Source organism: Mirounga angustirostris, unplaced genomic scaffold (genome assembly GCF_029215605.1).
Source record: "Mirounga angustirostris isolate CCGP_5_RB_7025 unplaced genomic scaffold, mMirAng1.0.hap1 SCAF_13, whole genome shotgun sequence".
Taxonomy (NCBI): Eukaryota; Metazoa; Chordata; class Mammalia; order Carnivora; family Phocidae; genus Mirounga; species Mirounga angustirostris.
The window spans coordinates 67,646,631-67,671,169 of record NW_026991721.1 but is presented as its reverse complement, the minus strand read 5'-3'; the positions used below and the strand labels follow the sequence as shown (position 1 = coordinate 67,671,169).

Below are 24,539 nucleotides of genomic sequence, written 5' to 3'. Positions count from 1 at the left end.
GCAAGTGAAGGGAAAGCTTGAAAATATTCAGATAATTTCCCAAATGAAAAAATTAATATCAGCCTTTGTTCCCTGCCCCTGTCTACAATGCCAACTTCCATACCAAAACTGATTTTTTGCCCTAAATATTGCTAAACACTTAGAACATCTTAGAACATCTAGTTATTTGATAAGCTTTTTTATTTTGATGTTTGGCACTATGCAAGGCAGTCTTTCTCTGTTGTCACAGGAAAATAGTAGAAGGCAGTGATAGAAATGGTGGGGGGTGGGGAGTGATTAGAACTGTGATTCAGGTCATCTTCAGTTGGTGTGTGGACTAGAATTTTTATAGATCTGGTGGGTTTTGAAAACCATTAGTATTCTTGAAGAGGCATCATACTTGTATAAATTCCTGAAGAAGCATCACCTGCCTTTGAAAGGTGTTGCTTAGGGAGTTAGTCACTTGAAAATAATTTGAGATCCTTGGCTGGCAGAGAGGATAACATACTAAATAAGTCTCTTATACATTTCTTTTAATAACCCAAAGCACTAATTTGTCAGTTCCCTTTTACAAACTGCTAGAATTTGCTATAGGCAATTTGGGACAAATTTCCTTCTTCCTGGGGGTTTAAACTGAAATAGATGACTACATTAAAAGCTGTACTAAGTTTCTACTTGGAAGGGTAGTTCTAAACATGCATCCTTCCAGCCCTTGGAGTCTTTGTAATATGGATTTTTTTTTCCTGGATCAGAGATAGAGGACTGATTACTGTGAATTTTATTACAAGACTCTGTAATTACTCTGAAGACTCTGGAGGACTGACTGGGTTGCCAGAGAATTTTCTGTCCTCACCACCTAGCTACAGAATGCCCTTGTAAATGTAATAACAGAAAAGGTCATGTCTTGACTATATATAGTCCTATTCAATATACAAAACATTTGCATAGTTGATATCTTATGTTGATTCCCATAAGGGTACCCTAGTACATCTGATGGGACTTTTCAGGTGAGGAGATTCTGGTACTGAGAGGTTGAAAAATGTATTAATAATTCTTAATAGCAGAACTGGAATTTGAACTAAATATTAATTTTGCCAAAAACCGGTGCCCATTTCACTTTGTTTTTCTACCTAGTTAGGGAACATTTTACTCTGCAATACCCCAACCCTATTCCTTCTTTCCTATAGTTCATTTAGCTTGGGAATACCTACCTGGCCTCATATGTCTTTGTTCTATATTATATGGAAACTAGACATAATACTTATTGGGAAGATTGTTCAGCTTGCCTTACATTGCATTTAAAGAGGGGTTATGTAACCTTTATTAAAAAGTCACTTTATTTTTGTGATTGCATAGTTGATAATGCTGAAAATGCTGAAAATTCAGAAAGAAAATGTATTTCTAAAACACAAAATACTATCACCCAGAGATAACTAATGCTTGTTATTTTGGGTTGCATACCCAAAAGTTTTCTGTTTGTGGCATAGTTTTGTTTTTAGGATGCTTTCTCTCATCTCCACATAAAAATATCATTTGGCCTACCACACATAAGATTTGCTTTTGTGTACTCAGATGAACAAATGAAACAAATATTAATGTAAGTAAAGTAGGATCAAGAAACTCTATTGGATCGTTTCATCAAATTACAAAAGAGACAAAGGAGAGTCTTAAGGATTTTTAGATTGTTTTTTCAAATGATTATATTCCTAATCTACATCATCAAAGTCTACTAGTATAGGTCATTAGAGCTTCCCAAACTGGTTGTACTTACATTGTTAAATACCCATGCTATTTTTTTTCCAGGTTTTGAAGATCATGATCACATGGATGCAACTAATTAAATGGTACGTGGGGACATGGTGGTCCTTTAGAAAGCACATCTAAATTACTGGCTAATTCCTTGGTTTGCCACTCAACATAGGACGTTGTTTGATTCTATCTATCAGAACTCTCCTAAATTTTCCCCACCATGCTATCTTTATTAGCTTGAACTCCTTTCCTAAAATGGTCCTTCTGTTGATCCTGTCAGTTCTGCTTTTGAAAGAAGATGTCCGTGGGAGTGCACAATCCAGTGAGAGGAGAGTGGTGGCTCACATGCCGGGTGACATCATTATTGGAGCTCTCTTTTCTGTCCACCACCAGCCCACGGTGGACAAAGTTCATGAGAGGAAGTGTGGGGCGGTTCGTGAACAGTATGGCATTCAGAGAGTGGAGGCCATGCTGCATACTCTGGAAAGGATCAACTCAGACCCCACACTCTTGCCCAACATCACACTGGGCTGCGAGATAAGGGATTCCTGCTGGCATTCGGCTGTGGCCCTAGAGCAGAGCATTGAGTTCATAAGGGACTCTCTCATTTCTTCAGAAGAAGAAGAAGGTTTGGTGCGCTGCATGGATGGGTCTTCCTCTTCCTTCCGCTCCAAAAAGCCCATCGTAGGGGTCATTGGGCCTGGCTCTAGTTCTGTGGCCATTCAGGTCCAGAACTTGCTCCAGCTTTTCAACATACCTCAGATTGCTTACTCGGCAACAAGCATGGATCTGAGTGACAAGACTCTGTTCAAGTACTTCATGAGGGTTGTGCCTTCAGATGCTCAGCAGGCACGGGCCATGGTGGACATAGTGAAGAGGTACAACTGGACCTATGTGTCAGCTGTGCACACAGAAGGTAAGCATCCTTTACATTGGTTGACATATGTCTTATTATGCACTCAGCAGATTCCCAGTTACAATTCCAAGTTTTGGAAGATTAAATATTCCTGATTATTTGGGATCTTTTGAGTTGCCTGGTTATACCAGTAATATAAGAAGGGCTCAAGTGGCAGATGTCTAGAGAGGCTTAGATTTAGGCTAATATGAATATTTATGTGGCCATCATTTGGTGAAATGAACATTTTTTTGTGTGTTATGCATTATATTATCTGTAATTCTGCTATGATGATGCTAGAGATTTTTAAGTTTTCTGAAATTCATTGAACACCTCATAATTTTCACATTTAAAGTTGCTCCACCTGCCTATTGTTTTTGATAAAGAGAGGTACACATCAATGCAGGTAGGGACGGAAGGCAGTCAGTTCTGGCCCAGGTCTACTGTGATAGAAAATCACCAAACAGTTTAGTCTCACAACTATTTTTTTTTTCAAAAGAGAGTATAGTTAAATGTGGAAGAGAGATATATATGAATTAATACTACCCTTGTCTAGAACATACTCAGAGAATGTAAGTTTTAGCAATTCAAAATTAGTTTTGCTTTGAAATTTATTGTTTCTTTATGTTCAAAGCAAAACAAGGAAGCAAAATGTGACTGAGGTTTTATAACAATAACAATATTAGTCCTTTTTATTGGTTATGTGCTTTGAAAGTATTTTCATATGCATGACTTATTAGTTCATGACCAAGGCTGTTTAGGATAGGTTTGGTTTGACTACAGAGGTTAAGCGACTCAAATGTGAGACTCACTAATTATACAACACTCTTTCTAGCACAACATACTGCATATACTAAAGCCAGAAGGTACAAAATACTTTTTATAGTTCATGGAAGCATTGTGAGGATTAGTTAAGATTAAAGAATCTTGCAATAACATTATCAATATGGTCCAAACAATCCAATCCTGTAAAACGTGATGTTGAGTTATTGAGCAATTTATGAAATGACCAGAGTGAGCCTACTCTGGAGGTTAGTAACCAATCACCAGTCAGATATAACAAACTATTCATTATGAAGTGGCGTAATATAGATTTCACTGTGTGCCTACTCATTAACAATGTTCAGAGCTGCACAAACATAAAATGGGCTTCCATACTGGATTTTGATTTTTATACCTCTGAAAATTCTTACGTATAAGTTTATAGTTTACTTATCAAGATGTTGGTATATGGAAATTTTGAGCAATGGATAGATGATCAAGGAGACCTTGGATTTTTTCTAATGCTGAGATTTTCATTATAAAACCACTATTTCACTTTATTCTCACAACAATCCAGTGATACAGGTAATCCAGATATTTCTGTTTTAAAATACAAATGCTTTAAGAGTTTAAATGGTCCATCCAGTATATATCTAACAGTGATTTTAAGAGTAGGACTCCTAGTTACTGACTTTTAGCTTAGGGCCCTATTATAATTGAACAGAATCCAATGTAATCACACCCGAGGTTATATTTATACAATACATATTCATTAAACACAAATACATGTAAGGACTTCTGATAGTCCTCTGAAGGGAAAGCCCTATGTTTTATATATCAATACCCATTGGGTATACAATTTGGCAAAGGACAGAAGGCATGCATTAATACTTATATAACCATAATTCATGATGACAAGAAGTTACAAATATGTCTTTAAAGTAAACTGACAGAGAAAAAAATCAAGTCCTATTCTGTGGTGATGGGCCCCAACTTCAAGATCTTCAAGAAGGACATGGAATTTGAGTTGGATTTTGACAGGAAGAATACTGACAATTGGTGAAAATTAAGAAGGGATGGATTTCCAGAAAAGGGCATGAGGAAATATGAGATGGGAAAGTAAAAAATGTTTAAAAAATGCCAAGGATAAAGTTATGTTTTGGTTCACTTCAAATCATAAATTTCATTAGGGACTTCCCTCTAGTTTTAGGAGAGTAAGTCTTGGTCTCTATGTAGGACAGGGCAATTCAAGATTGTGTTCTAAGTGAAACTCATCATCATGACCATTAGCTGTTACTAATTTAAATTTTTTTTAACCTAAATGTATGCCAATAGTGATCTAATAAAATAAATTGATTTGTCCATATAAGTATGATTGCATAGCTATTAAAATGAATGAGGCATTCTGTAGGTAATGAAGTAATAATAATGAACTCCAAGATCATTTTTAAGGGAAAAAAGCAAGATGCAGTTTTGTGTAATGGCTTGTTATTTGTGTAAATGGAGTTTATATAAATCATTTGATTGATATTCAAAGAATTGCTCTCAGAGAAGAACAAAACAGGTAACACTTGCTCCTTCTGAGGAGGAAATAGAAGAGTTAGGGGATCAGGTAGAATGGGAGAGACTTACTTTTCTTGTATAACTTTTACATGCAAATGTTTGAAGTTGTATATTATAAGCATAAGCCAGCTATTGAAATATAACCATTAAAAGGAAACATTCTATTTGTGGGTAAAAAAAAAATAAACCAGTAAAAATTCCATTGCCAAATCCAGGCAGATTTAATTATTTTGCCAAAAATAAGTCAATAGAAATTTTATTGCCAAATACTGGCAAAATATTTGGATACCACCAGGATTCAGGAAAGAACACACTTTGAGCATAGACAAAGATGGGAAGAAATACTCTTTGACTTATTTCTTTATGTGGTTTAGTCAGAGAGTGTTTATATTGCTTTGATCCCAAGCAAGTATGTGGATAATGAGGTTATGTGGTATTACGTCTTACAATTTATCTGTATAGGAGTGGTATGATAGGAAGTTTAACAAGGTAAAAATCACATCTGGGATCAGAAAAGTACTTGAGTGTAATGAGATACAGCTCTGTTGGGTACTGTGGAAACTCCCCAAGATGATGTGTGGTTTTCTGTGGCCTGGCCCTTCAGAAATCCCCTGTGGGATTTTCCCTGAAATGGTAATACCAGTTCTTCCTTCAGCCTATTTCTGTGGCTGGATTAGGGTAACCCTCTCTAGCCCTAGCTCTCTCATCCCCAGGATCTCAAACTATTCCTATGTCCTTATAATTATCCTCCTTTGTCCAGTTGATATTCCTCTTTTTTAAAGAGTATTGAACTTTCCAAATGCTTTCCCAAGAGGCATTGAGGTCTATGAAAAGATGTTGTCCCATTTAAAAAATCATTTATCTTCCCCCACTGCACAAATTGCTCATTTACTTTATGCTTAAACATGGTAGTACTATGTCATGCAGTCCTCCTGGCAGGGATCACAAGGTGTTCCTTCAAGAAAGTGTTGTTGTCACAGAATTCCAGAAGAGAGCACAAGGACACTTGGGGTTTAGCTTCATGTTAATAATCTCTTACACTTGCCATTTCCTTGATACATGCTTTTTCTAGGCTACAGGATTGAATATTTACTGTGGCTCGTTGTACCATGCAGAAATTGTGCCTAGGCCTTCTAGGCAAACAGATTAATAGTATGAAATCAAAAAAAGAAAAAAAAGAATTTTTTTTTTTTTTAAATGCAGACCACACCAGTTCTTCAACTGTTTGTAGGAAAGGAACAGAAATCATTCAGAAGAAAAAAACATTAGTCCTTTTAAAGGCATCAATCCAGTCAGTACTCTCTCTGTTCTCAGGGGTCTTTTACCTCAGCACTTTTGCAAACCTTGGTATCTGGGTCCATTTATGTCACAGGATCAGGGGTGCTGGCCTGTTTGGAGGGGTGGCAGATCAGCTGCTTTGATGACTTCATTTTGTAACTTGATAGTTCACTCCTATTCCCAAGCAGCACCAGCCTTGGGAATGTTTTGGTTAATATGATGTGATGGAAGTGAGGACTTCCTTTCTTGTCTGTCTGTCAGTCTTGGGACACTATCATCACCATGTGAAGGATGAGACCACCCAGGTTTTTCAGAGGAGGCCATCTTAGACCACTTGACCTCAACTATGTGAGAGCACCTAATGAAGATCCAATACAGTTGCCTTTCTGACCTATCGTTAATTGCATTCACATATAGAGCCCAGCTGAAGCCATAAACATTACTCAGCTAACCATAAGTTTATGAACAATAATGAATACCTTCAAGACTGAGTCCAGTATAAGCATACTCATTCCCATGACTTTAACTGCCCGGTCTCCCAATTGGATGCTACTACAATGTTTACACTTCAAAATCAAAACAAAATACATGTATTAAAATGAATTAATATCTTTATATTTAAATGTGAAATAAAATATAATATATTATTTTATAAATGTGAAATAAATGCTGTTGGCAAGAAGGAAAATTTAGTCTTTCATTCACATGCACATGACTAAAGAATCAATAATTTCCTTAAAGTGTTAGATGTTTAAGTAATCAGACACTTGCATACATTCCGTTGTTACATGTTTCCCCTTGATCTAGCTTCATGTCATTGAGAAAAGTAGTTACAGACTGGATTTTATGTACAAAGTCATGTATACTATACTTTATGGATGACTTACAGGATTTTATACTTCACAATTTTTGCTGACTTTGAAACTCCACTGTTCACAGGGCCTATCAATGTGCCTAGCACATAATAGGTGTTCAAAGACTATTTGCTGAATGGATGAATTTGTGTTAGAATAGTACCTAACCCACTATTTATGAATATATAGCATGTAGATAAATAGCAGGCACTTGTAATATTTCACAGTTTTGCTTCTTTATAAAAATGAGGTGCCAAGATGTCTCCCTTGATTAATTGTAAAAAGCTATCCATACCTTACTCCTTTTTTGTTTGCATTCATTCTTGAATTTATTATTTCCATCGAATGATAAGGAATGCTAATTTGTTCTAGCCAAAAAACATGTCAGTGATGCTCTTGGGGAAAAATGTACCAATAAGTTGTACTGGTAAAATGACATCATTAAGAACATTGTCTTCAGGCTAACCTACATATTGTAATGTTGTACCACTTTCAAGTTGTGATATGGTTTTCCATCAATTATTTTAACCGGTGATAACAATCAAGCTTTGCTTGAAAGATCTTCTATGTAATTCATAGTCTATATGCTTAGTTTAATTTCTAAAAAATGGGACTTCATTTTCCTGTCACATTTTTTTTCTATTAATTGGGATTCTATCAAGACAATTTAGCATGGAAAGATGAGAAATATCACTATGGGCCTTACTGGTACATTTTAAAGGGGTTTCATTTTGTTTCTCCAGGGATTGAATAGTGTTGAGAGGTGAAATGGATTTTGAGATGATCATGATAATAATTCAGAAACAAACTATTGTTAGCTTTGCAGAATGTTAATACTGGAAGTGTCTTAAGTGAGCATGTAATTTAACACCTCTGTTACAGTTGGGGAAACAGAGACAGTAAGGACAAGTAATTTGGCCTTACTTGTACATAGTGACAGAGTTAGGCTTTGGAACTCAGTATTCCTGTCCAGAATTCCATTTCTACATCATTGTTAGGGATAATTACTCAAGTTGTTGTTGTTGTTCTTCTCCTCCTCCTTTGCCATTGTATTACTTCTCCATTTCATTGCTCTATTCCTTTTCCTTCATTTCAGTGATGCCAATATGCTGAAAGTTTTAATATCTATCTGAAGTAGTAACAGGGACTACAAATGAATTCATTAATGTAGAAGTCAGCTTTGAGAAATGGAATGACCCCTTTGCTCTTGACCTATGAATTAGATGAATTGCTTCTTTGCCTGATTCATATTACAGGTTTGCAGAAACTTTGACAGATTTTCCTTTGCGTCACAAAGATTCTGAAAACATTAGACCCCCAGAAATCTTTGTGATCATGGAATGATTGGATAATTATATTGGTTACCCTGATATAACAACACATAAAAAAAAAAGAAGCTGCAGAGACTTTTAGGTGGATTTTTCATGAAATTAATTTGATCATAGAACCATAATCTGGGAAATAGAGTGGCAACTTTAATAGTAATTAAGTAATTTTTCATATTCATACATCACTGTCAGAAACTTCATTATTAGAATGAAAGAAACAGGTAGCCCTGGGAAATTTGTTAGGGGGTGCTGTCTTCACCTTACCTTCCAGATAGGATAGCATATAGACTATTAGTGGCTAGCCTCTGAGGGAGTTATTATTGCCTTCATCAGGGAAAACATAGGATCCATTAACATATCTAGCTGTGGCTTGGACAAGATCTTCCCTGTTTATAGATTTGATCTGAAAAGTTGAACTTTAGACCAGGTTTGACTCTAACTCACGTATAAAAGATTCATGATGGACATAGCATTCCTATTTCCACTTTCTCATGCACTATTACTATCTATTCACTGCTGAAAATACGAGAGATCCTCCCCCCCTGAAATACTCCATGCCTGGGATGACTAAATTAGAAGGACCCTTGTTTTCAGAGGGTATTATTGCACTGATCCCTCAACACACACAAATAAATACCTGGGCGGGGCATGTGCAGTGCCAACTAATCAGATGTTTCCTTTAAGGAAGATCAGCTCTTAGTATGTATTGCCTGTTAGATATATTTAGCATTTATTCATTTTATGGATTCAAGCTGCCCACATTGTGTGTTCTTCCTTTGTCTCCTTTATTCCAGATCCCAAAGAGATAACATTATTTTCTGAGCTTTAGAGTTTGAATATTCAGAAAGTTCGTTCATTCTATTTGTTAAAGATATGATCTTGTGACTCCATTCCTCAGTCATTAGAACCTTATTAGCTTCTAGGTTTATAAAGTTTAGTCTGAGTAACAGAGGTTGCTACTGAGTGAAGATTACTGTGGAATGGGAAGGCAGGTGCTACCCAATACACATGAAGCAAGTACTCTAGAAAAAGCAAGGATAGATATCCACAAAAGTCTAATCAGAGGATCTTTTCCCTTTCTTCCTTCTCTTTTTTTTTTTCTTTCTGTCTCTCTTATTTGCCACATTTCCCTCATCTCTTCTTTAGTTACTGACAGTTTTTATACTTTGTAGGTTGTTCATTAAGTCTGGTCAAGAGTAATAGCCTCATTATTCCATTAATTCGAAAGTGAATATATGAAAGCTGAAGATTACATTAATGATATTTTGGAGGTGGAAAAAAAACAAAATTAAAAGGACTGATTTTACTAAAAGAAATATCACTGGCATCAGAGGTAGGAGTGTTTACTGTGCGGCTCTGAGAAAATGACTTCAACTCCTTCCTTCGTATGTTGTATGAAGAGGCGCTAGAAAGTATGTTCTTGGAAGTACCTTCCAAGACTGACTTTCTGTGACTTGCTTTTATGCTTCCACAGACCACACTGGAATGGATTTTGTAAATGTTGGGCATCACATTTAAAATAAATGCAACCAAGTATGATCTGTTCAAAAGAGTGTGGTCAGAAATGGTTATGAGACTTGAAACCATGTCTTCAGAGAATGAATTTGGCACACAAAAGATAAGATAGCAGGGACCTGACTGCTACCTTTAGTTATTTGGAGAATTCAGGTGGAAAGAAGCCATACTCTGTATGACCAGGAGCATTACAAAGAGAGCTAATTACTGAAATACCAGAGTGACAAATTATGGTTCAATTAAAAAAGGTTATTTTTATTCACTAATACAACTGTTCACTGAAGGAATTTCCTCTCTTAGAAGGTGGTGAGTCAGTTTTCTGTAGATCCTATGCATAGCCTGGAATAGATAATCACTTGGAGGGGCTATAGAAAAATGAACTTAAGCCTCATTTGAGGAAGGAGAGAGTTGGACTATTTGTCCCTTTTGATAACTACTGACATTGACAATCAAATGTCATTTAAATGAGATTCTATTATTCTGTGAATTAAAGCATGATTGCATATGCTGTGATATTTCATTAATTTTTTACTTGATTCATTTATTCCATAACACATTCTGATAAAGTAATCATTTCGTAGGTTAGAGAATAGGTATGGAATGAGGAAATAATTTCCCCAATAATACTGCATCCAGTTAGTGGCAGAGGGAGGATTTGGACCCAAGGGCAATTCTTTTAAAATAAACCCAAACTTCCTCCCTCTATATTGGGGTAGTGGCGGCTTCAAGCAAAAGTGGAATGCACATTTATTGATTCCTTTTCCCTCCCTAGGAAATAAGAAAACTGTTTGTTTTCCCACTGAGAAAATCTTTGAGCATGTTTCTTGTATCTTTTTATTCAGCTTTGAAAGCAACACCTTTCTTTGTTCCTATGGAAGGAATTAATTATAGTAAAGAGAAAATAAATTAAGGAGGATGCTTATGGCAACAAGTTGACCTCACAGAAGAACTTTTTGTGAGTCTGGTGATAAGTACAGACTGTATCTGGTAGTTTTTATTCACATCTTCATTGCAGACGCCACACTCCGTCCTTCGGATGCCAATTACAGGAGGAAGCAGGATGGTACACATTTTTTTAGGAACAGGAGAACATATTGTTAAGTGATGTAGCCTTATGTATGAAAGACTTCTTTGGAATTCATCAGGACTAGGAGTTATGAAATCTCATTTTGGCACATTTGCATGTACTCCAGAAAGACTTCTTAACTTAACCAAATGTTGAGTTGAGGAGATTTTTTGGCAAGAGGTGTGATAGTCAGCTGTGTTCATTTTAGGGGACTTTGAAATGAGTGATTATGCCCCAATGATACATTTTATGTATCTGTTTTCACACACATACACACACACGAAGGCTTTCAAGAGAAAGAGATTGCCTAGTCTTTGTTTTGTTTTTTCAAAAAGTGCATCAAAACCCATGAGTCATTTGTAAAACCTATTCATTGGAACGAGACCCACAGTTAATATAGAGGTGAACAAAATAGGATAGAGTAGAATATAAACATCAGAGTATTACATGATAGTAAGAGTAGGTATTTTTTGTACATTTTTATTTTAGTTGCACATAACCATATGTGTCCTGTGGGTTACCACTTAAAATGTATTTCTTACTATGTCATACAGCTAAAAAAAAAAAAAACTTGAAAGCTACTTATTCTCTTCTTTTTAACATTTTTAGTACAATTTTTTGCTAGAAAAATGCAATATAAATACTCAGGTTTATGCTTCTGTGACAGTGTCATGTGGTTTGTCTCTCCTGGATGGGTGAGTTCTAAGTCGTCTTCTTAAAAATAAGCAAGAATTCTAAGACACCCATGGTGGGAAATGGTGAAGACTTTGAGAAAACATAACTAATTAATATGTTGTTGATAAGTGACATAATCATCAACATAGGACAATGGTGAGGACACCAGACCAGGAAATCAGAGGCAAGTTCCTAGTCCAAGCTTTTATCAGACATCAAGACAAGCATGGGAACATTATTTTTTGATATCTGAATATAGTTCATTAAAAATAAATACAAATGATATTAACTATAATTTTGGTACTAAAAGTGTACATATATCAAATTAATAGATCTACTCCCAACACACACACACACACAAAATACAATGTGATAATATTCCCAAGTTGATTCCTTTTTACATAACAAATCAGGATACACCACGTGTAATAAGGTACAAATTTAAACATATAAAGTGATAGTCTTCTTTCAGTTTTCTCTGAGTTTTCTAATGATTACATGCACAGTCTCATTTGATATGTAGTTAAGTCTAAATTTGAGGTATTTTGAGAATGTGAAGATCAAACCAAACTGTTAGTAAGATAAGGTGAAATAAGATATGAGAGAGCACTTTTAGAAGTAAAAGTAGTTCCATGAAATGGGTAAACTACATTGGAGTCATGACCTTAAATTTACAAAGTTTGTTGCAAAGACATCTCAGGAATCAACGTTTCCTGATTCTTTGCAACCATTCTATTTAAGTAGTGTGAACACAGGCAAGTTTGAGTGTAAATCCTGATTACCATTCTTGCTAGTAGAGGGACTTCAGACTAAGTCACTTAATTTAGTTTTCTCATTATCAAATTGAGATAATAATACCTAGCCCCACAGACTGTTGTGAAAAATAAATATAAAGCTTTTAGTGTTAACCTTGGCACATAGTAAATGTTCAATAAGTGTCTTCTAAATTAGTTCGCCAATCAGTCGCGTAAGAGAGGACTTTTGATTTCAACTCAGGTCCTGATCTCAGGGTCCTGAGATACAGCCCACCTCAAGATCTGTGCTCAGCCCTGAGCCTGCTTGAGACTTTTTCCCTCTGCCCCTCCCCCCCACTCATGTGTGCTCACGTCCTCTCTCACTCTCTAAAATAAATAAAAGAATTCTTAAAAAAAATAAATTAGTTCACCAAGAACTTGCCTTATTTGGATATGAAGAGAAAACCCATAACTAAATGTTTCACTTTGGCTTTGCTTAGTTAAAACTGACTAATGAATGAGGTGGAGAGTTAGGCAAGTGACCTGTAAATGCAGTGAGTTTTAGATTTTTACCAATTTTCCTTTTGGAAGTTAGGTTTTCAATCACATAATACAACATAGAATGTTTAGTGCTTTGGTACAATTATAACTAGATCCCACAAACTCTCCTTCAATTGCTGAGAAGCATTATGGTGTAATAAAATGAGCAGTCTGGAAAATCCCAGAGCTAGACTGTTAACATGGTTATCTTCACTGTGTGTGTGTGTGTGTGTGTGTGTGTAGGGCGTGGAGGTATGGGAACAGAGAAGTTGAAGATGGAAAGTTAACACTGTATTTTAAGTACTTCTGAATTATGCTTACTTTTATAACAAGCATGAACATCTTTTGTAGTAAAAAAAACCCTACCATGGATACAAAATTTCTTTGTAAATTTCAAATTGGACAAACTCTTGCCTCTTAAATAGTAACTGCAACTTTGCTGATGAAAGCTAAATTGTTAACACATTGAGGCATGCCAGAGGCCTTAGTATAAAACCAAAAGGAGATAATATGGACCTTATGAAACAAAACAGATTAATAGCTATATTAGATGGAAAACTAAGCTGATGCTCTCTTACAGATCATTATAGCTTCAAATAGTAACAGTGACAGTAATAGTAACTATTATTTATCAAGCATGTACTGTTATCAGAAATTATTAGTTTTTATTATAATCCATGAATTGATACCAGATACAAATTTTGGAGCTATTAGTGGCATATTATTATTATTGTTATCTGAATGTCAGCCCTACCCATAATTTCAATGAAAACAGAATAGAGAGTAAAAAGGGTATGTCTTTGTTGCTTATCTCAAGCTGTCTAAAAACAGAAATATTGTATCTTTGCCAGTTTCTTCACAAACTTCCTTTATATTTCTTCGGTTATGTAACTTATTTTCAAAAGTCATATATCTACTTTTCACCATATTTGGGTTAGGATTTCAAGCCTTGACTCTTCCTAATAAGAGTAGCACATCATTATTCTTTCAGAAATAGGTATTATTGCATTGGCATATGATAAATTTTTATCTTTTTGAGAAGCTGGAGAAATATACAAGTTAAGTAAGACATATTGAAGTGTCATGTTAGTTTACTTTCAATTTCATGGAATTTGAAAAAAAATTGAATTACAAATGAACCTGGTAATTAATATGTTTTTATTGAAGTAAATTGAGAAAAGAGAGAAAAAATGTATCAAGACACTGAAAAAAATGAAGTAAGCTATCTGGCTCTATTATTCATTATCAAACTTAATTTGGTTGTTTTCAATTCCTAAATAAGTCCACTCCTCTCTTATTGCATGAATATAATTTATTCTCATTTTTTTGTGCTGAGGAAATAAAAATTTATAAACAACCATTAATTTCCATTACATTTAATGTTAAATTAACTCTAGGTTTTATTAAAAAATGTATAAGCTAAAGAATCAAGCTGGCAATATTAATTATATGAATTTGTATGTGCTTATTGATAATAGATCTTCACATAAATAATAAAATGCAAAAAATACAAGTTATTTTTGTTTGGTGGTACTTCAATTTGCCAAGTTGTTTAAAGTTATAAAAGTAATTAGAAACTGGCAGCAACATTTTTGATAAGTTGAGAGAAGATTTTGCACACAATATGTCATATATTTTGGACAAAATGCAATATATTTCGATGCAAGCATATACTATATAAAAGCACACCTAATAGAGCTCAAGGTCCATGTGATGCTACAAGTGAACTAATTTATTCATTAATAAGTTAGTATATTGGGAATATATTATGTGTTAGACTCCGTAGTGCACACTATGAAAAAAAATGAGTTGAAGCATTTGTCAGCACATAACTTTTCTTACATGTATACCAAGTCATGACCTCATATTAATACAAAATTTACCTTTATAAAAAGAATATGGTTATGTGTAAGCAGAAATTTATAAAGTGACACTGATGTGGCAAGGGATGAGTATATTGAGAAACTAGATTGAAGGAAAGAAGTCTTTATAAAGTATAATTTGGAAAATTGTGGAGAGTTTAAAGATGTTTTTATAAGAATCTCTGTTTATAGTCACCACTAAATAATATCAGTGAGATGAGTAATTGTAGAAGCAGAATATTACATGATTAAGATGAATAGGGATGGGGCGCCTGGGTGGCTCAGTTGTTAAGTGTCTGCCTTCGGCTCAGGTCATGATCCCAGGGTCCTGGGATCGAGCCCCGCATCGGGCTCCCTGCTCAGTGGGAAGCCTGCTTCTCCCTCTCCCACTCATCCTGCTTGTGTTCCCTCTCTCGCTGTGTCTCTCTCTGTCAAATGAATAAAATCTTTAAAAAAAAAAAAAGATGAATAGGGATGGAGATCCTCTGCCAGAATTAAAAAAAAAAGAAAAAAAGCAATGTGTTGTTATTTTGTTTAATACAGCATGATTCTTATACTTGCCTAGTGCTTAATATTCTGGTATTGAAGGGAGCCATGTAGGGAACGATAGGTCGCCCAGTTATACCTTTTTGTTTATACTATTCAGTGCCCCTGATCTAGGATGAAGTTGGTAAGTATTGTTCCATTCCAGATAGTCTGAGGTAGGTATGATTAATAATATTTTTTAATCTCCCTCATTAATAGATATTGCAGACAACCTCAAACAATAAACCATAAAGTGCATAATCACTAGTAATTAAGACATTCTCTGGCTTATTTAACAAAATTGAAGTCATTTCTTTTTTTTTGAATTTAGATCTCTGATAATTATCTAATTATATGGAACTGTGGGAAAACTTAAACTTTTTTTTATTCCTTTTGATCATACTACATTTTTCCCTGATACAAATTTACATTCTTTGAGTGAAATTATTCGTAAACTCAATCCTGTCTCTGATTTTGACATTTCTTGGTATTTGCATCTTCCTTGAAATTCTCAACCTTCTTTCTGAGTCTTAGTTCAGAATCTTGAACTGTAATATTTTTCAAATTCTTTTGAGTAATCAGTAGAATTAATGTTTTTACTGAACTGGTTTCATTTATTTGAAAAGCATCATCCTTGAAGGAGGCAGTGCTGTTTCATGACTGTAGAGAATAGTACTTTGGGTTTGTTTGGCAGGAAATTTCTCTGCTAGCCGTAAAGCTTGTTACATGCCTTTGCTTTTACCTTTACTCTGTCAGTAAATGGCAAATTGCATTGCATATGACTTTAAGGTTTAAAGAGGTTGAGGAGAGTATAAAACTTGTGCCATCCATAGGAAGAAAGAATATCATCGAGAGACGTGAAAAAGAAAAGTAGGTTCTCAAATTTTGTTATATAATATATGAAAGTGGCCATGAGTGGACTTTCAGAAATTGTACGCAATTTCTTTTTTTTTCTGCCTTCCTTTTATTTATTTTTTTAAATTTTTTATTGTTATGTTAATCCCCATACATTACATCATTAGTTTTAGATGTAGTGTTCCATGATTCATTGTTTGTGCATAACACCCAGTGCTCCATGCAGAACGTGACCTCCTCAATACCCATCACCAGGCTAACCCATCCCTCACCCCCCTCCCCTCTAGAACCCTCAGTTTGTTTTTCAGAGTCCATCGTCTCTCATGGTTTGCCTACCCCTCCGATTTCCCCCCCTTCATTCTTCCCCTCCTGCTATCTTCTTTTTTTTTTTTCCTTAACATATATTGCATTGTTTGTTTCAGAGGTACAGATCTGAGATTCAACAGTCTTGCACAATTCACATCTAATCAAAGGCAACTGAAATGAGTCTTAACTGGAAAAAGAGCCAAACTCATACTGAAGTGATTGAATTTGAGTCTGGGAAACTTTACCTCTGATCCAACTAGAGTGTTGAAGAATTTGGTTTTGAGATCAGTGGAAAGAGCATTAATCTTAGAATTACTTTGGAGACTGTATTTGATTTCCCACTTTGGAATGACCTTGGGCAGTTCACTTAACCTTTCTGAATCCGCAGATCCTCATTTGTAAGATGATAGATGGTTATATCTGCACTCTCCGTACTAGTCTTTTGTTATGGTGGTCAATTGAATAATCAGTTAATGCATTTTATAAATCTAAAGCTGCCTGATGTATTAATGAAATAGTAAATGAACACTCACTGTGTGCCAAGATCTATATGCTTGGGCCAGGCTTTTATAAAATACTAAGTACAGTAGTATGAAGATCAGATGCTAATCAAAGACCTTTCATTAATGATGTCTCCACCACAATAAAAACAGATTTTGCTGGCTAGATGCGGTTGGGGGGTGGGGGACTTCTTTTCCACATCATGTTCATGTTGCATAAGTAACAGACATTGATAAAGTGTCAGATCTAAAATGGCTTGGGACTTCTAGCAGTGGGAACCCAGCAGAGTTGAGGAGCTCAGATATTGAATTCAGAGAAACCTGAATTCAAATCTCAGCCCCATCACTACTTGCTGTGGATGTGAGGCCAGTTTTCTAACCATCAGTTACATCATTTCAAAAAAAGGCATGATTATCAATATTTTTTGGCTCATTGGATAGTCCAGATTATTGATTTAGTAACATACCTAACACACAAAAATTCAAAGAATCTTGACTGCTGTTACTTTGTGTGTTTTTTTTTTTTCAACTTTCTCATTTTATAAAGGAGAAACCGAGGCTTAGGAAATTTAAGCAACTTATGTAAGGTCATGGAGCTCCTGGTGCCAGGACACTGATTAGAAAGTAAGCTAATGTTTAGAGAATTCTTATTTTAAGAACACTCAGTGTCATAAGCAATTGCATATTTATTATTATTGAAATATTATTTACTCCTGTTATCATAGAATTTAAGGGCTTGGACTCTATGGTTAAATAGACCAGAATTTGAACAAGGTACTTTACCACTGTAAATCTCAGCCTCATCAAGTGTAAGGGACTGATGATGCTGATGGTAAGGCTGCTGCTGTCACTGCTGTTGGGATACAGTGACAGGACATTTGCTGGCTGTGCTGGCACTTCGTGTACTTGCACATGTACTAATTCATTTAACTGTCACAGCAATCCTGTGAGCTAGTACTGTTCTTATTTGTTTTACAGATGAGGAAACGGAGTCACAAAAAATGAGAATAATGGTAGCCCTACATCAAATATTTGTTGTGCAAATTAAATGAGCATTCAAAAATAAATAGAACACTTACTTATGATGTGCCATTCATAGGAGGCAATCAGCAAACATCATCTGTTAATACTAATTTGGTTGTTATAATTGCCTTTTTTTTTTTTTTTTGCCTAGTCATTAGTTCAAATATAACTTATTGGATTACATTTGCATTTTGAATTATTCTTCCATCGGGGCACCTGGGTGGCTCAGTCAAACATCAGACCCTTGTTTTTGGCTCAGGTCATGATCTCAGGGTTGTGAGATCGAGCCCTATGTTGGGCTCCAGGCTGGGCTTGGAGGCTGCTCAAGATTCTTCCTCTCCCCACTTCTCTCTCTCTCTCAAAAAAAAAAAAAAAAAAAAAAAAAAAAGAAAAAAAATTATTCTATCATTCTGGTGTCTAAAAACAACTTAAATGATATTTTTAAGTGAAAATAAGGAAAACAAAAATGGTATATATAAAACATATATTATTTCCAAATACAAAGGCCATACATAGATATTATTTAACATTTGGAAAAGAAAAAATCGCAAGAAGAATTTTGAAAATCATTAACATTCCAAGAGAAAAACGTTTTGATATTTTATTTTCCTTTCTCATGTACAATTTAAAAAACTAATTGTAACTAAAAACTATCCATAATTTTGTATTTTTTTGTTTGTATTTTTTGTTAACACCATAGAGAGAATTTTCCTATATTTTTCATACCCTTTACAAACATTGCTATGAATATATAATATCTTTTTGCAGCAACCGGACAAATTTGGAAATCCTTAAGCTGTTTCTATTTTTTGCAGTCCTAAAAAGCATGTAAATGAACATATTTCATCTGATGTTTACTTCTATATTTTAAAAAATTTTAACTAAATTAACAGAATAAACACAAAAAGCAAGAAGATTAAAATCCTGTACAACTTTGAAAGGGTATGAACAATTTTTAAGGCTCCTGAAATTTATAACATCAAGATTAGAAGTTATTTAGATAAATGATTGCTGGCATAAAAGTTCAGGTAAATATCAATATCTTTACCTAATGACTACCTTGCTTGAGAAGCAAAATATTGTATTTCTCCCTGCCCATGGATAACCCTATCCAAGTTGCTTTCAAAATAAAGTTTTGGTCCTGTGAAATAGAATTTTGAAGGTTTAAATATATAGAGTGACTGTGCATCAAGCATGAGGTTGTTATTAAACCTTTGTTAGACCTCATCTCTAGGGTAAATCATCCTTTAATATTCCTTTGTAAGCCCTTCTCTTCACCATACACATAAATTATATTGCAGCTTTTGTGATAGTCCTTTAAAAACAATTTTATTGGGATATAATTGATATACAAAACCCTGCACATGTTTGATGTTTACAGTTTGATGAGTTTGCACATATGCATTATGCCAGTGAGACCATCTTTTAAATACATCTATGTTGACTGACCTTCTCCTTCCTAACCACATTTTATCCATCTCTGAAGCTGTGTTTGTCTTGCTTCCTCCATGGGCTATTTAATCAAACTCACTGGTGTCATTTTTCTCTATTTTCTCTCCTAAACAGTGTATGTCCACATGATTCCAATACTTGCAATTTTGTGTCTATGTCCTATGGTCTTAATGAAATATAGCAGGGCATAAAAGCACAATTTGGAGTCAAATAATCTGGATCTAAGATTCTCACATTTATGCTAACTTGGGAAAATCACATAACCCATCTTAAGGACTTAGTTTAAAAATTTTAAAGGAGTTGTTCTTTCTTTTTTATTTTAATTCCAGTATAATTAACATACAGTGTTATATTAGTTGTATTAGTTTGAAGTGTACAGTACAGTGATTCAACAATTCTATACATTACTCAGTGCTCATCATGATGAGTGTGCTCGTAATCCCTTTCATCCGTTTTACTCATCCCTTCCCCCCTCCAGCCTCTCCTCTGGTGACCATCAGTTCTCTATAGTTAAGAGTCTGTGTTTTTGGGACGCCCGGGTGGCTCTGTCAGTTAAGTGTCTGCCTTTGGCTCCAGTCGTGATCTCCAGGGTCCTGGAATTGAGCCCCACGTTGGGCTCCCTGCTCAGCGGGAAGCCTGCTTTTCCCTCTCCCTCTGGTGCTCCCCCTGCTTGCGTGCTCTCTCTCTTTCACAAATAAATAAATAAAATCTTAAAGAGTCTGGGTTTTTTCGTTTGTCTCCTTTTTCCTTTGCTCATTTGTTTTGTTTCTTTTTTTTTTTTTTAATGATTTTATTTATTTATTTGACAGAGAGAGACACAGCGAGAGAGGGAACACGAGCAGGGGGAGTGGGAGAGGGAGAAGCAGGCTTCTTGTGGAGCAGGGATCCCAATGCGGGGCTTGATCCCAGGACCCTGGGATCATGACCTGAGCTGAAGGCAGATGCTTAATGACTGAGCCACCCAGGTGCCCCTCATTTGTTTTGTTTCTTAAAGTAGATGTATGAGTGAGATCATATGATATTTGTCTTTCTCTGACTTATTTCACTTAGCATAATACTCTCTAGCTTCATCCATGTTGTTGCAAATGGCAAGATTTCCTTCTTTTTTATGGCTGAATAATATTCCATTGTATATACCACTTCTTCTTTGTTCACTCATCAGTTGTTGGATACTTTCCATAATTTGGCCATTGGAAGCAAAGATGAAAGAAACATAGGAATGGATATATCTTTTCAAGTTAATGTTTTCATATTCTTTGTGTAAATACCTAGTAGTAGAATTACTGGAGCATATGATAATTCTATTTTTAACTTTTTGAAGAACCTCCATACTGTTTCCACAGTGGCTGCACCAGTTTACATTCCCACTGACAATCCATGAGAGTTCCTTGTTTTTCACATCCTAGTCAGCACCTTTTGTTTCTTATATTGTTGATTTTAGCCAGTCTGACAGGTGTGAGATAACATCTCATTGTTGTTTTGATTTGCATTTCCCTGATGACCAGTGATTTTGAACATCTTTTCATGTGTCTGTTGGCCATCTGTATGTCTTCTTTGGAAAAATTTCTATTCATGTCTTCTGCCCGTTTTTTCATTGGATTATTTGGGTTTATTGGGTGTTGAGTTTTATAAGTTCTTTATATATTTTGGATACTAACCCTTTATTGGATATGTCATTTGCAAATATCTTCTCCCATTCCACAGGTTTCCTTTTAGTTTGGTGCAGAAGCTTCTTATTTTGATGAAGTCCCAATAGTTTATTTTTGCTTTTGTTTCCCTTGCCTCCAGAGACGTATCTAGAAAGAACTTGCTCTGGCCAATGTCAGAGAGGTTACTGCCTGTGTTCTTCTCTAGGATTTTGATGATTTCCTATCTCACATTTAGGTCTTTCATCAATTTTGCATTTATTTTTGTGTATGGTGTAAGAAAGTGCATGTTGCTGCTCAGTTTTCCCAGCACAATTTGTTGAAGAGAGATTGTCTTTTTCCCATTACATATTCTTTTCTCCTTTACTGAAGATTAATTGACCACATAGTTATGTGGGTTTTCTGTTCTGTTCTGTTGATCTATGTGTCTGTTTTTGTGCCAGGACCATACTGTTTTGATCGCTACAGCTTTGTAATATAACTTGAAGTCCAGAATTTTAATGCTTCCAGCTTTGCTTTTCTTTTGCAAGGTTGCTTTGGTTATTTGGGGTCTTTTGTTTGTCCATACAAATATTAGGATTGTTTTGTGAAAAATTCTGGTGGTATTTTGATAGCAATTATGTTAAATGTGTAGATTGCTTTAGGTAATATAAACATTTTAAAAATATTTGTTCTTAACCCATGAGCATGGAATGTTTTCCATTTCTTTGTATCCTCTTAAAGTTCTTTCATAAGTGTTTGATAGCTTTCAGATTACAGGTCTTTCACCTCTTTGGTTAGGTTTATTCCTGGGTATCTTATTGTTTTTAGTGCAATTGCAAATGAATCCTATTCCTTAATTTATCTCTCTGCTGCTTCATACTGGTGTATAGAAACACAACAGATTTCTGTATATTGATTTCATATCCTGTGACTTTACTGTATTCGTTTATCAGTTCTAACAGTTTCTTGGTGAAGTTTTAGGGTTTTCTATATATAGTATCATGTCATCTGCAAATAGGGAAAGTTTTATTTCTTTCTTGCTGATTTGGATGCCTTTTATTTCTTTTCGTTGTCTGATTGCTGTGGCTAGGACTTCCAGTGCTATGTTAAATAATAGTGATGAGAGAGGACATCCCTGTTTCGTTCCTGACTGTAGAGGAGAAGCTCTTAGCTTTTTCCCATTGAGGATGATCTTAGCTGTGGGTTTTTTATATATAGCCTTTATTATGTTGAGGTGTTTTCCTTCGGAACCTACTTTGTTGAGAGTTTTTATAATGAATGCATGTTGTACTTTGTCAATTTTTTTTTTGCATCTATTTAAATATATATGCCAATTGGGGTGGGGGAGAACTGTTACCTTTGAGAGTGAATGTGACCTGCTATCAAATTATATCAGAATCTTAGGAAGAAAGCACTAATTATTAGGAAACTTAAGTTTCTATCAATGGGCTAATGTATCTGCCTTTCTTAGATGTTATTGTTTTCACATTTAGTTTGTTTCTTGTTGTATTGAATTATTCCTCCAAAATACTATTCTGACAGAATAGTCAAAAATTAATTTTAATTGTGCTTCTACCACATAATTTGTAGCTTTCCTTCCTTTACTAATTTCTTAGGTTTATTTTTGCTATAAATCCTATGTTTTGATCAGAAAAAAGATGTACCATTGGAGATGTATCAGAGCACTATTCTTTTTTAACACCTAACATTATGCTGTGTGTTAATTTAATGCCACTAAACACTTTGGTCATATAGTGGTTCGATTCTGGTATTTGAATTGCTAAAAATTAGGTAATAATTCTGTTGGAGTAAGGTATTACATAAATGTTAGATATAATTAATGACAGTGGAAGCTACTTGTAATAAAGAATGACAAGTTTGTTTGTCTTTCGTAGCACTTGTCAAAATTCTGAGTACATGGATGTCAAATAAACACATGCTGAATTACATTTATTCAAAATTGAATTCAAATATAACTATATAGTCTAAGAAGGACACAAAAATTCTAGTGTGGAAGTGTTTCATTTTAAGACCTAGAGGTCATAGTCTTAGAGGTTAGACTGGGGTGATTAATTCATGAGATCTTGGTCTATATTGCAACCTTGGATTTATGGTTTCTTACCTGATGTAGAAGTATGAAAATCTGAAACTTTGTCATAAACTAATTTTGTCTAGTAAAACAACTCTTCTTGGCCTTATTTGTTTCAGTAGTCTATTGGGCACTCTAACTTAGTTACTAATTGCTACTAGGCTTTGAAATAATTGAGTGAGTAGCCAGATGAAATACGGAATAATTAGGGATTGCTGGGCATGGCTAGTGAGCAATTATCCAATAAGTAACAGAAAGTAGAAGATGAGGAGTGAGAATAAGCTAGTCCCTGTCTCCTGAAAGGGTGTGAGGATTGTCCCCTTTGTGTTCCATGTGTGTGAAAGGATGTGTGATTATCCCATGTATGATTATTTGGCCATTCTTTGCTTCTACACTTTGTCATATGGGTCACTTATGACATACGACTTCAATAATACATGAAATATTGTGAGAAAAAAGTTTTAAATAACTATAAAAATAATTTTCCCAGATGACCTTTCATGCCACCCTATGGATTTCTCTTTTTTTCTAAATCTGTATTCAATTCACAGGGAAAGAAAGAGTGATTAATCTATTGTGTTTTTCTTCCTTTCTTCCAACAGGGTCTGAGAATATGAAAAACAATAATGCATTCCCACACACTGAATGACATTTATGTGTGTAGATTTTCATATATGTGATCTCATTTGTTCTTCCTATTGATTTGTAATGTAAATATAATTATTGTCATTTTATAGGAACCAAGGAAACTAAAGTACAGAGAAAATAAATTTATAAGGTTACAGTATGCCTTAGACAAAATTTCATTTTAGGCATTTCTGATTCCAAAAACTCTATTATATCATGCTATATCCTATGTTCTAAATTCCAATACCACAGGAGAGTAAAGTATACCTATGGAATCATGGTCCTCCAATTCCATGGAGGTAACTGCTATTGGCAGTATTGTAATTTTCCACCTTTTCTGCATAATTTTTCAAAATCAGTTTCTTTCATTTCTTCCTTCTCTTTCTCTGTGTTTTGTTAAATAATATTTTAACAAAAATTCAATCCCATTCACTTTCTTTTGAAGCTGAGTCTAAAAAGCAATAGCAACAATGTGGCATGGACACCTTTTCAAGTCAGTGTGATGCATCTTTTTTTTTCTTTTAAAGATTTCGTTTTATTTATTAGAGAGAGAGGAAGGGAAACCATAAGCAGGGGGAGTGGCAGGCAGAGAGAGAGGGAGAGGCAGGCTTCCCGTTGAGCAGAGCCCGATGCAGAACTCAGTCCCAGGACCCCAGGATCATGACCTGAGCCAAGAGCAGATGCCTAACCAACAGAGCCACCCAGCCACACACACATGCCCTTGTCTGATGCAC

General features: G+C 35.1%; 1 protein-coding gene across 1 annotated transcript in view; it reads left to right on the top strand.

Annotated features, from left to right (window-relative positions):
* GRM5 (glutamate metabotropic receptor 5) overlaps nucleotides 1-24,539 on the top strand; it is a 599,714-nt gene that overhangs the window by 20,054 nt on the left and 555,121 nt on the right. The window contains exon 2 of the mRNA XM_064575895.1: nucleotides 1,783-2,644. Coding sequence (XP_064431965.1) covers nucleotides 1,984-2,644 — 661 coding nt within the window. The 5' untranslated portion in view covers nucleotides 1,783-1,983. The remainder of the gene's footprint in view (nucleotides 1-1,782; nucleotides 2,645-24,539) is intronic.